We start from the raw sequence: 15,323 nt of genomic DNA on the forward strand, positions 1-15,323 counted from the left end.
CTTGAAATCTTTAAAAGAATACAAAAAAAGAACTCTATCAAGCTTCACAAATTAGGAATAATTTGCTTAAAAAGGAAGGCAAATTGCAATGTTGATGTTAGTGAAATAAAAGAGACTTAGCCAAAATCAAATGTTTTCAGTGTCCCAAATGGTATATAGTCTTTGTCTATGTTTGTTTTGGAGGCTTATATTTGGAAAGATACTTTTGCATGTTTTCTTCCATATGGTTTCTTTTTTGTTTTTTCTTTTTCTAATTAACAATTTTTAATTTCAAGAAACTAAGTTTAGAACAAAACCTTAACCCATCAAAATACAAACTTTTCCTAATGTTATTGCTTGTACATCCTCATTAGACAAATACATCTATATACATATATGAATTTGCAATACAAAAGGGACTCGACCTCATTTAACTTTATGATGAATCACTTTGTATTTTGTACAATTCAGGTAAGAGGGTGATGTGTGACCACATTTGCCATTATATCAAACAACATGAGAAAAATGGAGATGGATAACAATGTTAGGACACTTCAATGTGAAGTGTTATTAGCTATCTCTTTCAAAATGATGCTTCTTGTATTGTTACCATCCACATAAGGCTCTCATGTCGGTCAGGATATATGGTTAAGATCCATACATTACAAGCCTCTTGAACTTTTCTTTTAATTACTGGAACAATAAAGAAAATAAACTTTTCATAAATACATTTAAGAAATTTATAGATATACGTCGTCGTTCTATCACGATTTCTTATAATAAAGGCAAAATCCTAAGTAAGAATATCCAATTAGTTGTTATTATATAATTTGTCATCAATTATTTCTTTATATACAAAAAGACAATTAAAAAATTTGAAATATTTGCTTCAATTAACATATATATATATATATATATATAATATAATACATGTCATACTAATTGTATAGATGCTTGTGATGAGGTTAGCAAGGATGGAAAAAGACAAAATCCTTTATTTTTTTTTGGTTAAAGAGAAAAGGAAAAAAGAATATATTGTCAAGAAATTACAAAAAGAGAGCAAAGGAATCGAATATTAAGAATAGAAGAAAGGACTCTTTTTGCCTCATCCGGGAACATGTAGTGCTTTTCTTTGCATGAATTTGCCGTCTTGATAGTATCTTAATTTTATTTACACTAATACAAAATTCAACCATCTTACTATCCAAATATAAAGATTACATTTATGTCAATCCAAAGAATCAGTTACTGTTAGGTGATCTTTATATCCAAGGATTTTTTTTCTTTAATAATTCTAATGGAACCCTGTTTACCCATCATACATATAATATCTCATTTTTCTTTTTGTTTAATCACCAAATTACATAATATTTGACATAACTTTACAATAGATAATAATCACAATGATATATTAAGATATAGTTAAAAATCAAAAAATTCGATTAACCGTACTGTAGATATCTATTAACCATAACTGGTTAACCGATACTGATAGTTTAAATTTAAAATTTAATAAATTTAAAAACTAATATATATAATTAGATTTTTAAAAATGGTCAACGGTTCGGTTAATGAAACCGTGATCACCCTTATTTAAAAACAAGTTATTTTACTTTATTTTTAATTGTTTGTCCATATATCCTGGTTGATTTATCTTTCTAATTTAATTTACAAAAAAAAAAAAGAAGTTATATCACAAAAGGACTAAATTATTACTTAATATATAAAGCATATTTGAATAAAATGGAGACCTAAATAAAAATAAAGAAAAAAAGCAACTGGTCCTTGCAATAATTGAATAGTCCCCACTGTCCTTATTTATTTTCTGTTAAAGAAAACAATAACTTACACTTCAAAAAAAAAAAAAAAGGCTTTTTAATTAGGGTTCTTATGTTAAATAATATATTTGTTCGTTTCATTTGCATTTCGTAACATTGGAACATTTAAAAACAAAATAGTTTAAACATTATTTTCTGTTTTTCATGAGAAATAATAATAATAATAATAATAACAACTGTTATTCTAAAAATATAATTTTATTGATTTTTTCTTTTCCACTATCACTAATCTTCCACTTCAGGTCAGCACTACGTACACAATCCGGACCAAAAGATCGCCGACTCATTTACTTTCCTCTTAACAATCGTTAAAAGCGCGTGGAACGAAATCCTCCAATCACTAGCCCCTAACAATACTCACGCGCTCTACATGAGCGTTTAAAAGACCAACCATCTGACCGGAACCTGGACCCGTCCGGTAATCCAATGGGCCTTTTAATTAACTACTGGTTTTTTTTTGGAAATCAAATCCGACAAAAATTTATTTATTTTAACTATGGTTGAGTTATGTTTTGTCCCATATACTAGAGGTCACAAACCATAAATATCGCGATATTTTTATCAAAATATCACTAGAAGAGTTAATCATGATAAAAGAAATTAAGAGAAAAGAAGAAAAACAATAAATACCCTAGTTCAATAAATTAACACTTGGTTTTACTTTATGTGTCCATTCAAGATTTTCTTTATTTGTTTCTTTTCGGTTCTGTAGAGAGAGAGAGAGAGAGTCAGAGAGTTGGAGTTTGTGAGATCTGATAGATTAAAGAAACCAACAAAAGGGCAAAAAGAAAAAAAGAGAAATAATTTTGAGAGTGAATCTTTAACGAGGGAGAAGAAAAGAGAAAAAGAGTAGCTTTGTGTTTTGGAGTTTAGTGAAAATGGGTAGTAATATGGGAAAAATTGTTGGGTTTTTTATTTCTTGGGTTTAAATGGGTGGTGAGATTGATTAAAGAAGCTGATGATGATAGTATATGATACCCTTCTCTGCTTCCTGCTTTCTGCTGCTTAAGTTAAAATCTGATCAGTGGTGATTAAATGTCTCTGTGTCTGTCTCTGCATGGAAATATATATACTTACTGTGTCTGTCTCACGTTCTTCAAAAATTCTGCTTTCTTTAAAGTGAAGGTAGAGATTATAGCTTAAAAGCTTTTTCCAAGCCTAGAGGAGAAATTGGGTATTCTTTTTCATTATCACTATATAACTGGAGATGAATTTGAATGTTTATTTTTGTTGGGAGTAAATGTTCAATCTTTGATACATAAAGAGACTGTTAAAGTCTGATTCTTGGTTAGAAGTAGCAGACAGAGAGGGGCTGTTAAAGTTTGATTCTTGGTTAGAAGTAGCACAGAGAGATAGAGAGAGAGAGAGAGAGAGAGAAGCAGAAGTGTTCTCTGTTTGCTCAGTTTCTGTGGTTCACCGCACAGTGTTTGTTTCTCTTGCACTTAACAGCAACAACAGGTAAAAAAATTATATTATTACTAAAAGAAAAATATTCTACTCTTCAATTAATGAACTGTATCTTTCAAAATTTTGTTTCAGTTAAACTTTTAAACTTTAAATTTGATTTTGATTTTCGATTTCTCACTTTGATTTTCTTGTTAGTTACATATCTAAGAAAACCCTTTTCACCACCGCCACAAAAAAGCAATGAAAGAAGTGGAAAAGAGGTTGGATCCACAGCTATGGCATGCCTGTGCAGGAAGCATGGTTCAGATCCCTCCAATTAATTCGAAAGTCTTTTACTTCCCTCAAGGCCATGCCGAGCATTCTCAATCGCCGGTTGATTTCTCTTCAAGAATCCCTTCTCTTGTCCTTTGCAGAGTCGCCGGAGTTAAGTACCTTGCTGATTCAGAAACTGATGAAGTATATGCAAAGATTAGTCTTTTTCCATTGCCAAGTAATGAGCTTGATTTTGGTGATGAAATTGGTTTATGTGATACTAGTACTAATGGTACTAATAGCACAGAAAAGCCTACTTCTTTTGCTAAGACATTAACCCAATCTGATGCTAATAATGGTGGCGGATTTTCTGTGCCAAGATATTGTGCTGAGACTATTTTTCCCCGTTTGGATTACTCTGCTGATCCACCGGTTCAGACGGTTGTTGCTAAGGATGTTCATGGTGAGATATGGAAGTTCAGGCATATTTATAGGGGGACACCAAGAAGGCATCTGTTAACTACTGGTTGGAGTACTTTCGTAAACCAGAAAAAGTTAGTAGCTGGTGATTCAATTGTGTTTTTAAGAGCTGAAAGTGGTGATCTCTGTGTTGGTATCCGCCGTGCTAAGAGGGGTATCGGTGGTGGAAATGGGCCTGAATCATCCCCGCCTTCTGGCTGGACAACAAATGCTTCTTGTGTTAACCCATATACTGGTGGATTTTCACTTTTTCTGAAAGAAGACGAGAGTAAAGGATTGAGAAATGGAGGTGGCATAAGAGGGAAAGTAAGAGTAAAGGCTGAAGAGGTTTTGGAGTCAGCAGCTCTTGCTGCCAATGGACAACCGTTTGAGGTTGTTTACTATCCACGGGCAAGCACACCAGAGTTTTGTGTTAAGGCCTCTTCGGTTAGAGCTTCGACCAGGATCCAGTGGTGCTCTGGAATGAGGTTTAAGATGGCCTTTGAGACAGAGGATTCTTCAAGGATTAGCTGGTTCATGGGTACTATTGCTTCTGTTCAGGTGGCTGATCCGATTCGGTGGCCTAATTCACCTTGGCGACTTCTCCAGGTTCTACACTTAAAATCTATTTCTATCAATCTCAAGTGATTCTTATTGCAACTTTTGCTGCTCAATTAGTATTTGTTTAGTGATTTTAAGTTGATGATACTTTGCATTATTCTGTGTTCTTGTTGTTAAGCATTCAAACTTGCGTCCTTTTATTGTAAAAAAAAATAAAGTCAATTGGCTTTCAGTGTATATGACAGGCCCCATTATTAACAAATTCTTCAAGGATGAAATTGTGGATGTTATACTACTTATGGTTTCCTCATCTGCCATTTCAACTGGCAGCATTTTTTCTTGTTTCATTCCTTTTGCTTCTTGGGTAATCAGTTATTGTATATCTTCTGTCAGCGATAATCTGCAACTGCTAACCTCTTTTTGATGCCTGAAAACACCAACTCTTTAGTTGCATTTAAATGGGTTTCTGGTATATCTTTTGAATCAGTGGTGGTACATTTACTATTCTTAATTATAACATTTACCTGCTCATTTATGTTGAAAGGGTTGTTTTTATACCATATTGATTGACAAGGTCCACATCATTTTGTCATTCAGCTCTTTATTTAGGAGTTCTCTGAGTATTATGATTTTCTTGATCTGTATAGTGATTATTACCCCCTTATACTGTACAATGTCAAATTGTAAATTTTTGTCCTTTGATTGTTTAATAAGCTCCACATGGAAGTGGATAGTAATATCAATAAATGATGGACAATTTATGGTGTTTATTATGTAAGTTACCAGAAATGCATAATCTGTATCTTTTTTAGCAAAAAAATTAGTTGGGGTTTTCTGTAGAAATTGATGCAGAGATATAGATATTTCTTTAATCTAACTCTGTATGATTTGTTTTGGGGATGATCAATGTCTATTATTATTTTGTTTCCTTTTTCAATTATTCAAATTACTCTCTGATTATCAAATTATAACACATTAATTCATGTGTTACATGGAACATTCTTTCAAGATTCTCAAATGCAAGAAATCGTTTTCTGCTCTATTATTTTGCTTTTTGTATTCTTGGTCCTTACATATCTCTGCAAATCCCCATTGCAGGTAACATGGGATGAGCCAGATTTGCTGCAAAATGTAAAACGTGTCAGCCCATGGTTGGTTGAATTGGTATCAAATATGCCAGTCATCCACCTGTCACCCTTCTCACCTCCAAGAAAGAAGTTGCGGCTCCCGCAACACTTAGACTTCCCCCTTGACGGCCAATTTCAATTGCCGTCTTTTTCAGGCAACCCCCTTGGCCCTAGCAGCCCTTTGTGTTGTCTATCTGATAACACTCCTGCAGGCATACAGGGAGCCAGGCATGCGCAATTTGGGATATCTTTATCAGATCTCCAGCTTAACAAACTGCAGTCAGGGCTGTTTTTGTCCAGTCTCCAGCGGTTCAACTCACATTCTAGAGTTTCTGAAAGTTTCATGAAAAGCAACACAAACAGCAATGAGAATTTATCTTGCTTATTGACAATGGGGAACTCCAATACAAATTCAGAGAAATCTGATAATGTAAAAAGGCATCAATTTGTACTCTTTGGTCAACCAATACTAACTGAGCAGCAGATTTCTCGTAGCTGTTCTACTGATGCAGTCTCGCAAGTTCTTAGTAAGAAACTTTCATCTGATGAGAGTCCAGAAAAAGCAAAAATTCATGATGTTTTAGGATCTACACCTGAGAAACAAACTTCACCAGAAAAGTCAGCCAGTACTGGCTTATCATGGCAGAGTCTTCATACCACTGAAACTGGCTTGGATGCTGGTCATTGCAAGGTTTTCTTGGAATCAGAAGACGTGGGTCGGACGCTTGACCTATCTGTTCTTGGTTCTTATGAAGAGCTGTATAGTAGGCTAGCCAACATGTTTGGAATAGAAAGATCAGAGATGTTGCACCATGTGCTATATCGGGATGCAGCAGGTGCTATTAGACAGACTGGAGATGAACCATTCAGGTACCAACTGTAAAAGAAAAATTCAAGCTTTCCTCAGTACTACACTTTATTAAGTCTTTTCTTTTCATTGTTCTCGGTAATGCAGTGTCTTCGCAAAAACTGCAAAAAGGTTGACAATTCTGATGAATCCAGCTAGCAGTGATAATATTGGAAGGTAAGCAGAGAAAAAACAAACTCCATTTCTCAGCACATAATCTTTTCATTCCCAAGCCTTCTGTGAAAAAACATTCAAATTAAAATATTCTTTCTTAATTAACACTCCTTTCATTTAGAATCTCAAATTTGTTGGCGTTGCAAACATTCCGTCACTGAACAAAGCTTCTGTAATCTTGCAGGCCATGGATCAGAGGGATGCGGAGTACTGAAAATGGTCTAGAGGCATCAAATAAGGCTGACCCCTTGAGCATATTCGCATAAACGTAGTGCGGAATATGAGAGTAGATGCTAAAACTAGCATAACTAGATGTTGAAAAGAGTTTGCAGTTGTTGATGTTATATAGGAGAAACTGGCTATGATAGAACTCCGAACACGCTTGTTAAAGCTAATCTCTGAATGTGTTTATTATTAGCATTGGTGTTTCTTGTACTGAATATTTCTGGTTAATATTACATTCACCTGTGTTTTGCTCTAAACCAGATTGTTAGCTCATGGAATTCTGCTTAGACATGGTTTAGCAGGCGGTGTTTACTGTTTCAAATCGAGTGGTAGATAAAATATGAAGTTATGGATGACAGAACCCTTTGAATATATAATAGCCTAAAAAGAGCAGAGAAGTGAAGAATGTGCTTCTTGAATTAAGCACCTTACCAACTTTTATAACTTACTCATCACTTGTGGGATTTTCACAATATAAACGTTTGAAGTGCTGCAGACAGATCACTGAACTCTCACCTGGTGAAGTAAGTAGGGCTGTGTTTTTTGAGGTTCTTTTTGGTTTATTTGTTTGTTAGTTTGTTTGTCTGTCATCAGTTGGAATATACCCCTGAAAGTTAAGGTTGTTCTTTTTCTTCTTTTTTAAAGATTCTGTTATATTTTAGTTGGCAATGCATTCTTGATTTGGCATTTGCTGGTGTATTGTACTTTCTAATCCTGCCATTTAACCATCCTATCCATCCTTCAAAGTATTTTCATGACAGCCTACATGCTCGTACATAACACATTTTTTTACTAAATGCATATTTATATTTCTAGATTTATATTCCATTGACAATTTAATATTTTAATTTTTTATTTGATCTAATAAATACTTCAATTTTATTTTTTAAATGTTTAAATATTTTTAATTTTTAATTTAATATAATATTTTTTTAAAAAAAATATAATTAAATATATACTTAAATTTTTAATAATTTTCTAAATACTTTCGTACAATATATATATTAAAAAAATTTAAAATGTTATAAAAAATTAAAATATCTATTAAATTATATTGAACTAACTAAATAGTAAAATTTTCAAACTATATAAATATGTGTTTAGCTCATATTTGATGGACCGGCGATCTGTATTTAAGAATCTATTGATAACTTGATGTGATATGCTGGTATCTGATCTCAAACACCCAACAGAGTAACGATAGATTCATCCTAATTTGAAACTTATTTCTTTGATTTCTAATTTTTTTTTTAATAATTAAATATGTTGGAGAAATGGCAGGGGGTTAACCTTTTTTTATCCAGAAATTGGGATCTGCAAAAAGAAAAATCCTGAAAACATGACTAGTGTTTGACTGTTCCAACAGCTTTACGGCCAGGCTGGGTCTACTTTGGTCTGCCCAGCTCTTTAAAGACATCATTTTTTTTTTAATTTCTTTTAAAAATACCCATGTTCTTCTTCTTCTTCTTTTTTTTTTTTTTTTGAAGAATTTTAATTTCAATACCAAATCCTGCTATTTGTGTTCCATTTTCAAACTTTGAAAATGCCTACATTTTGAGAGTAGAGACCACATAAATATAGAAATAGATAGGGCGGAGCCAGCTGAAGGAAAGTCGCGTGAGCGGCCCTGTAATCTTTTTAAGCGAGAAACTTGACTTTGAAAAAGAAAGGTCTTATATTCTAATATTAGTAAAGGCACATTAGCCTATCTGCAGTCATAAGGTAGGAGAGTTCAGAAAGGATCTAATCATAGATAGAGACTGAAACCGGGAGTAGGGGCGGATGTAATCAAGTGGATTAAGGCAGTGTGAATTGTGAATTCACCATGCGCGGGTTCAATCCCCGTCGTTCGCCCATCAATAAATGGACCATTTATTATGGAGACACAATTGGTCTTTACTCATGAACCCCACATCAACTATTCTTTTTTCTTCATTAATTTGAATGAATTCTTATTTTTCTTTTAATGGAGATTATCAAAATAAGTAAAGCAGTATTCCAGCGTAGTCTGCCAAAACGACCAAATTTCAATTTTAAATGAGTAATTTTATAAAATCTATAAATATATCACCCTCCAAAATTCTTTATTTTCTTTAAATTTTTAAATTTTTGAGTTTACTGTATTAAAAAAATAGTAAATTATTATATTATTTCGTTTATAATTTAATTTAATAGAAAGAGCTCAAATTTAAATAAAATCGAAGTCTTAATAATAAAAGAAATGAATAAACAAAAAGATATTGCAAGAGGAAATCATTAATGAATAACAACAGAACAGTAAGTAGTAATTAAGATAACTATTAAAAAATTAAAATAAATAAGACATGCACACATGCAAGTGGGACCAAAGACCAACTAGAATGAGCACGTGCGGTCCCATTTGTGTCGCCGTTTTGGTGGCCGGGCCTTTTGGTTTTGTTCCGCCTTTGGGCTTTGGATTTGACTCCAACCACTTGCTTTTCCTTCCCTCATTTCCCCCTTTTTTATTTTTCCAATTTTTGGGGGATTTTCTTTTAAACTTTTGCTGTGAAATTTTAAAATTCATTTATTTAACTTCTAATTACCAGAAATATTTTTAAAAATATATTTTTTTATAAACAAAGCTTAATTTAATTGAATACATATTTATTAAGATATCATTATCTTCTATAAATAATTCTAATGACATCATTTATGTATTCTAAATTTCTTAATTTTTATAAAATAAGACAGATATATCATTTTATTATTATCTTTTTTAATTTAAACTTGACTTGAATACACTTTTTAGTTATCAATTTATCACTTTGTGCATGTGAGTGCTTATATTGTTTAGTGTTGATTATTTTTCCTTAAAAGTTTATAAATGGTGGATGTCCTCAAAATCCTAAGGTAGCTAAGTCAAGTAGTCAAAAGGTCAAGAAGAATATAGAAAAAAGAGGGCTAAAAGAGTGAAATCAAGGGAGAGGAGGCAGTAAATGCAAAGACAAGAACATCTATCAAAGCAACTTGGTTTTGTTTTTTGTATGTCTAGTTTTAATCTGTTATGTTTTTCAGTTCCAAACCCTTAGATTATGGGATCTGGTTTCTCTTCAATGGGGATTCCTCTTTTTACCATTTCAGCAATCAAATCTCAACAATAAAATTTCTCATTAGCTTCATTAAAGACATTACCTCTCTCTACCCTTTCTTGCCTCTGGATTCTCTCCCCACTGCTCTCTCTCTCTTTTCTTCCTTTTCTTTTAGACGCTTTAATAATTATAATTAAAAATGTTATTATTATTCTATGTAGTCCCATTTAAATAAATACTAATCCATCTGTGAATTATCTGTGCTAGTGATACATCAATATAGTGGTAAAATAAGATTATTATAGAAACGGGACTATTACATAATGTGGGAATGTTAATGAAGTACATGAATACAGTAGATAAAAGAAAAGAAAAAAAAAAAGTGCATTACTTCATGAAAGTTCCAAAAATCAAATGGTCATTAATGGAGAGCTATGGGGAAAAAGAAAGCCTCAAGATCAATGCATTGGGAGGTGAAGAAAATAAGCATAGAGTGCTGAATCCAACAAAGAACAGTTAATGGGACTTTTAAAAAAGGAAAAAGAAAATTGAATTGAGATTGGAGGTATAAGCTATACTCCACTCATGGGTTTGGACAAAAAGAAATTTAGTGTTGGTTGTGCAAGATCCAAGAATCCCCTAAAGGGTATAATAATTGAATAACAGACATGTTTATGAATTTTAAATATTTTGGTTTGGCCTTCCCATTTTCAAGAAGTCAAAACACCTCTCCTTTCTTTACTGCCAATATTTCTTTTTAGAAGAATTGTGCATGTGAAATTGAGAACTATAGTAACCAATTAAATAAAAAGAAAAAAAAGAAAGGAAAAATTATTATTATTATTATTATTATTATTATTATGTGAAGAGGAGCCCTAAACTATGTACTCGACAAAGAAAGAAAGGAAAAATTTAAAGCGCTGTATGAAGTTGGCGAAATAAGGCGTTTGAAGGATAGTTAACGACAGAGATATGGTGACGTGGCCTCAAGACCCGCTCGTGCGGTGGACCCCACAAAGGGGGAGTTCCTTATGCATTTCGATCAAAATCAGAACGAAAAAAATGTAAAGTTTACCAAGCGGTTACGTGTAAAAATGTAAAGGCTCCTGATTATCTTACGTGTACGGCTGCGAATATCTTCGCGCGGATCAGTTAATTGATGATCCATGATTCTCTATCCGTCTTAACCGCTGGTTGGTACCAGTCTGGTTACCTTGGTAGATATAACACGATATTTTCCCATGACATTTTGAGATTATCGCGAACCTCGATATTTTGAAGTATCGATTCTTTTTATTACTTGTCTTGGCATTAAGGGGTGTGGTAGAGTTATTTTTCTTTCTTTGATGGAGATAAAATTCATTGTATGTTCTCATCACCTATAAAAATGAAAGAAAATCACAGTTTCCAATCATTTTCTTCTTTTTTTTTCTTAATTATTTGAAGGTCCAAATAGAATCTGAGCTACGTAAATGATATAATTCCTACTTATATCCACTCTAAAAATAATAATAAAAAGTAATTTTTTTTATACCTAATATAAATTTGATGAATTTTAATTAATATTAGTACAAGTTGGTGAATAAATTTAAATTCAAAACTTTTCTAGTTGTTGAAGTAAAGAAGAAAAGAAAATTATCGATATTTTTAAGAAATTATTTATTATAAAAAAATTTTGTTGTATGAGAAAAGAAGTAAGAAAAAACTATAACTAAATTTATAAGTATAGCTTGGAATCATAACATAGAGCTGCCAGAAATGCATATTCCGTGAAAGTTGAAACTCGAAATTGATATGTTTGGTTGATAAGTATTCTAAAAAAAATCATACCATTTTACAAAGTATGTTTCATTTCAATCAATTAATCTGTCACATATGTCAAAAAATAAACAAAAAAAAAAGGGGGAAGAAGAAGAATTATAGATTAGAAGGGAAAAGGCAAACAAATCAAATTTATTTGAGTTTAATAATTATACACAACTAAAAACTTTAAAATATATCATTGATCGAACTAAAAATTTAAACTTCAAAAACATAAATATACATGTGACCCTAATTTTAAAGGTTGTTCCACTTATTTTATTAGGAAGCATTTTTTCAAATATTTTTATCTAATAAAATAACATTCCATTTGTTATAATATTAAATATTGGTAACTTTCTTTTTCTTTATTTTTAGCATGTACATATTACAGAGCATAGGATAAGAGGATAAATAATGCTAATGGTTATTTGAGATTTGAGTGGATAACTCACAACATCATGCAACCAAAATTATTTAATAAAAAATTACTAATAAGTCCTTCTTCTATATGACTCCAATTCCAAAGCAAGGGAAACAAAATATGACGAAGAATTGTCCAAAATCAGAAATGTGTAGAAAGGTACGGCAAATTAAAGTTGTCAAGAACGAATGTTTTTTTTTAATGGCTAAAATGATAAAACTAAAACAATAGCAATGGTGTCATTTCAAGATTAACAAATAAGAGATATGCATGTGTGATATGGTTAAAAAAATAACTTTAATTATTTTCTTTTTTCCAAAAAAAAAAAAAGGTATAAGCAATACTTAAAAAAGAGAGAGCATTTTCATATAATAAAGTCCATAAGCTCATCATTAAATTATTGCATTATAGAGAAGATGAATATGTTTGGTAATTTGTCTTTGTCATCTCTAAACGTAAAGATTGCCTCTATCTTTTGAATTATACATCCCATTTTCTTTTTCTTTCTTTCTTCTTTTTTGCTTTTCTTTGTAGCACTTGATCAAAGAATATTACATGCATGCAACCATATATGTAAATAGATGCCTCTTCTACAGCTAAAACTGTATAATAATGCTTAAATAACACAGCTTCTGCTATAGGAATCATGTGCAATAGTCAATTTGCTGCTGTTTGTTTCCTCTTTTTTCTTTTGGTCTGAAAGTGATACTCGTATCATTGATGTAAAAGTAACTGCTCCAGCTCATCAGGAATCACCAAAAACCAACTGAGATTACAAGTCCAACGAGTAATATTTAGGAACCCAGTCTGCAATTACATTACACGATCTGTTAATGTAAACAAAAGAGCAATAATCAGAAGCAATTGCTCAACTCCTGATACCCTTAAACAATAGGTTTGATCTCCCAAGGAATTTCCTTCTTGTGGTTATTTCAACCGTCAACTACCACTAAGGAGTCAGCCTTGCAAACTATCCTGTTCTCTATCTCAATATGTAAAGTTTCATATTTCCATATGAACATCTCAATGCATAAACAACTGTAAAGAACTTGGAAATCATCCAAAGTAATGCTAAAACAACTGTAATTTGGCATAAAACTGCAAAAGCTTTTCCAGTTGGAGGAAAGGATAACCCAGAAGCTTGTAAAGCATTCTACTGCTGGGTTTACATGCTTGATATCCAGTTTTACAAACATAAAGTTAAATTTCAAACAAGAGGTGCAGCTAAGCTAGTGGGACACTAACATTGCACAGGCATCGATTGAAAAAATGAAATTAATGGGGCAAGGATGTCCCCAACCTTGTCATTCTTGAAATGAAAGGTAAGCAAACAAGAATAGCATCAAATTCAAGGTCCCAATCTAGAGCAGCATATAATCATGGTGGCCACAATTTGCAGTGGATAACACTTACATGAAACCACCACAGCTAAAAGTGATGTTTTAACGGCAAATGCCACAAAATCCTTGATGGGATGCCTAAGATCAGACACAATTTTAGGCATCCAATGGAGAAGGAATACTATACTTGAAAGGAGGCATTAATACTGTGGGCCGCATGAAGAGAGCCAGTGGAACGCATAGGAAAAGGTAATAAAAACATGCAGTAGACAAAGATATGAATGGGGTTTGAAAGTTGATGAATTCCGCATTCCACATGCAAATGATCTAAATATCTAAATCATCATAATGTTCATCCTCTCTCAAAGTGGAAAGTGATGTTGGTATTAGTCAAATGCAACATAATCAGAATGCTTAAATTCAAAGCTCTGAAAAGAGCAAATCAAAACTAATATAAATGATGTTTCCACAATGGTCTCATATGATTAGCCTAGGACACAAGTCCCAGATCAGCAACAGTAATATACACCTTTCTCCATCATATTTTACCTTTAACTGCTCTCCTATTTGGATTCTAAGGAGATAAAACAGCGGGAGACACAGAACATGACTGAAATCCTGGAAAAAAAAGGATGAAGAATGCCAAAAACAGAACAAATGAACTGAGTGAGCATTAAAAGTTAGTCACCTGCTTGTTGAGAGATTGATTTGCACGAGGACTAAAATCACAGACATATAGAGCAGTCAACAAGATAAATAATTACATGGCTTGCCCTTTTCATAAAGTTAAGTCCACCCAACAAAAGTATGAAAATGAAAGCTCAAGCCAATATACTCTCAACACAATGTGATAGTGAGGGACAGTGTTGTCCTTACCAACCAGGAATACTTTCTTACACTCTCCAGGAAAGGAACCTCAAAACTATTGCGATAAAAGCCAGAAAATATTTAGGTGGCAGTCCTATTTATAAAGTCTGTGTATGGTCACCAATTAAAATCTCAAATATAAATTCCCAATGTGAGTCTAGGCCAAATAGGATCAAAACCCTGACAAAGTCTCAATATTCAGTCTAGTGATATCTAATTTTGAAAAATTCATCTTTAAAGAAATTTCTTCTTCAAATTGTGTACAAAAATACTATTTTCTACCTCTTATGCGCAGAAATTATCAATTGGGTAAATAAGTTGAAATGAGTGGATGTGGAAAAAAGTCATATATCCAATTCTGATATGATCTGCCCACTCCACCTTTGTATTCACATTTCATACAAAATTTCAAAGGTACTGTTAATGATTATTGAATTTGTACTCATTTATTCTTTGAACAAGTGTAATTCCTAGTGTAAATTCTCTCTCTCTATCTCTTAAAATAATATGGACTTTTTTTTTCATCAGATGAGCAGAGTGCGCATACTAATAGTACGTATCCTATAAATGAAACGGCAACATATAAGGGTACAGTGCTCAGGAAAAAATAATAAAATAAGAACTAGTGGCATGCAAGACAGTTTTCATTGTCCATGGCTATAGGCAGGTTTTAATGTTGAAATCAGACTTGCATCTATGATTTCAAACAATTCATCCAGGAAGTTTAGCAAACCTTCCAATATAGCTTTCAGCAATTCTACCCCCACCTAGATGAAAGCAATTGTTACATCCTTTTTAACCCACATAAGAAAATGGAAGATTATTGCTAATATAGGGCTTTATTTTGCCTTCTTATATATGTCAGTAGTATATGTTAATAATTTCATCTATTTTTACTCTTTAGCCTTTTTTTTTTTTAAAAAAAAAAATATCATTTGTGCTTTTGATATAGGATTGCTATTATAAATAGGTC

The 15,323-nt window shown here is 32.4% G+C and overlaps 1 protein-coding gene across 1 annotated transcript; it reads left to right on the forward strand.

Moving 5' to 3' along the window:
* Positions 1-2,469: 2,469 nt before the first annotated feature.
* LOC8266270 (auxin response factor 18) lies at positions 2,470-7,126 on the forward strand. Its single transcript, XM_002529895.3, has 5 exons — positions 2,470-3,275; positions 3,420-4,544; positions 5,595-6,493; positions 6,579-6,647; positions 6,829-7,126. The coding sequence occupies exons 2-5, from the start codon at positions 3,465-3,467 to the stop codon at positions 6,908-6,910; spliced, it is 2,130 nt and encodes a 709-aa protein (XP_002529941.1). The 5' UTR covers positions 2,470-3,275; positions 3,420-3,464; the 3' UTR covers positions 6,911-7,126.
* Positions 7,127-15,323: the final 8,197 nt, after the last annotated feature.

The sequence above is a fragment of the Ricinus communis genome, chromosome 8, assembly GCF_019578655.1.
Source record: "Ricinus communis isolate WT05 ecotype wild-type chromosome 8, ASM1957865v1, whole genome shotgun sequence".
Taxonomy (NCBI): Eukaryota; Viridiplantae; Streptophyta; class Magnoliopsida; order Malpighiales; family Euphorbiaceae; genus Ricinus; species Ricinus communis.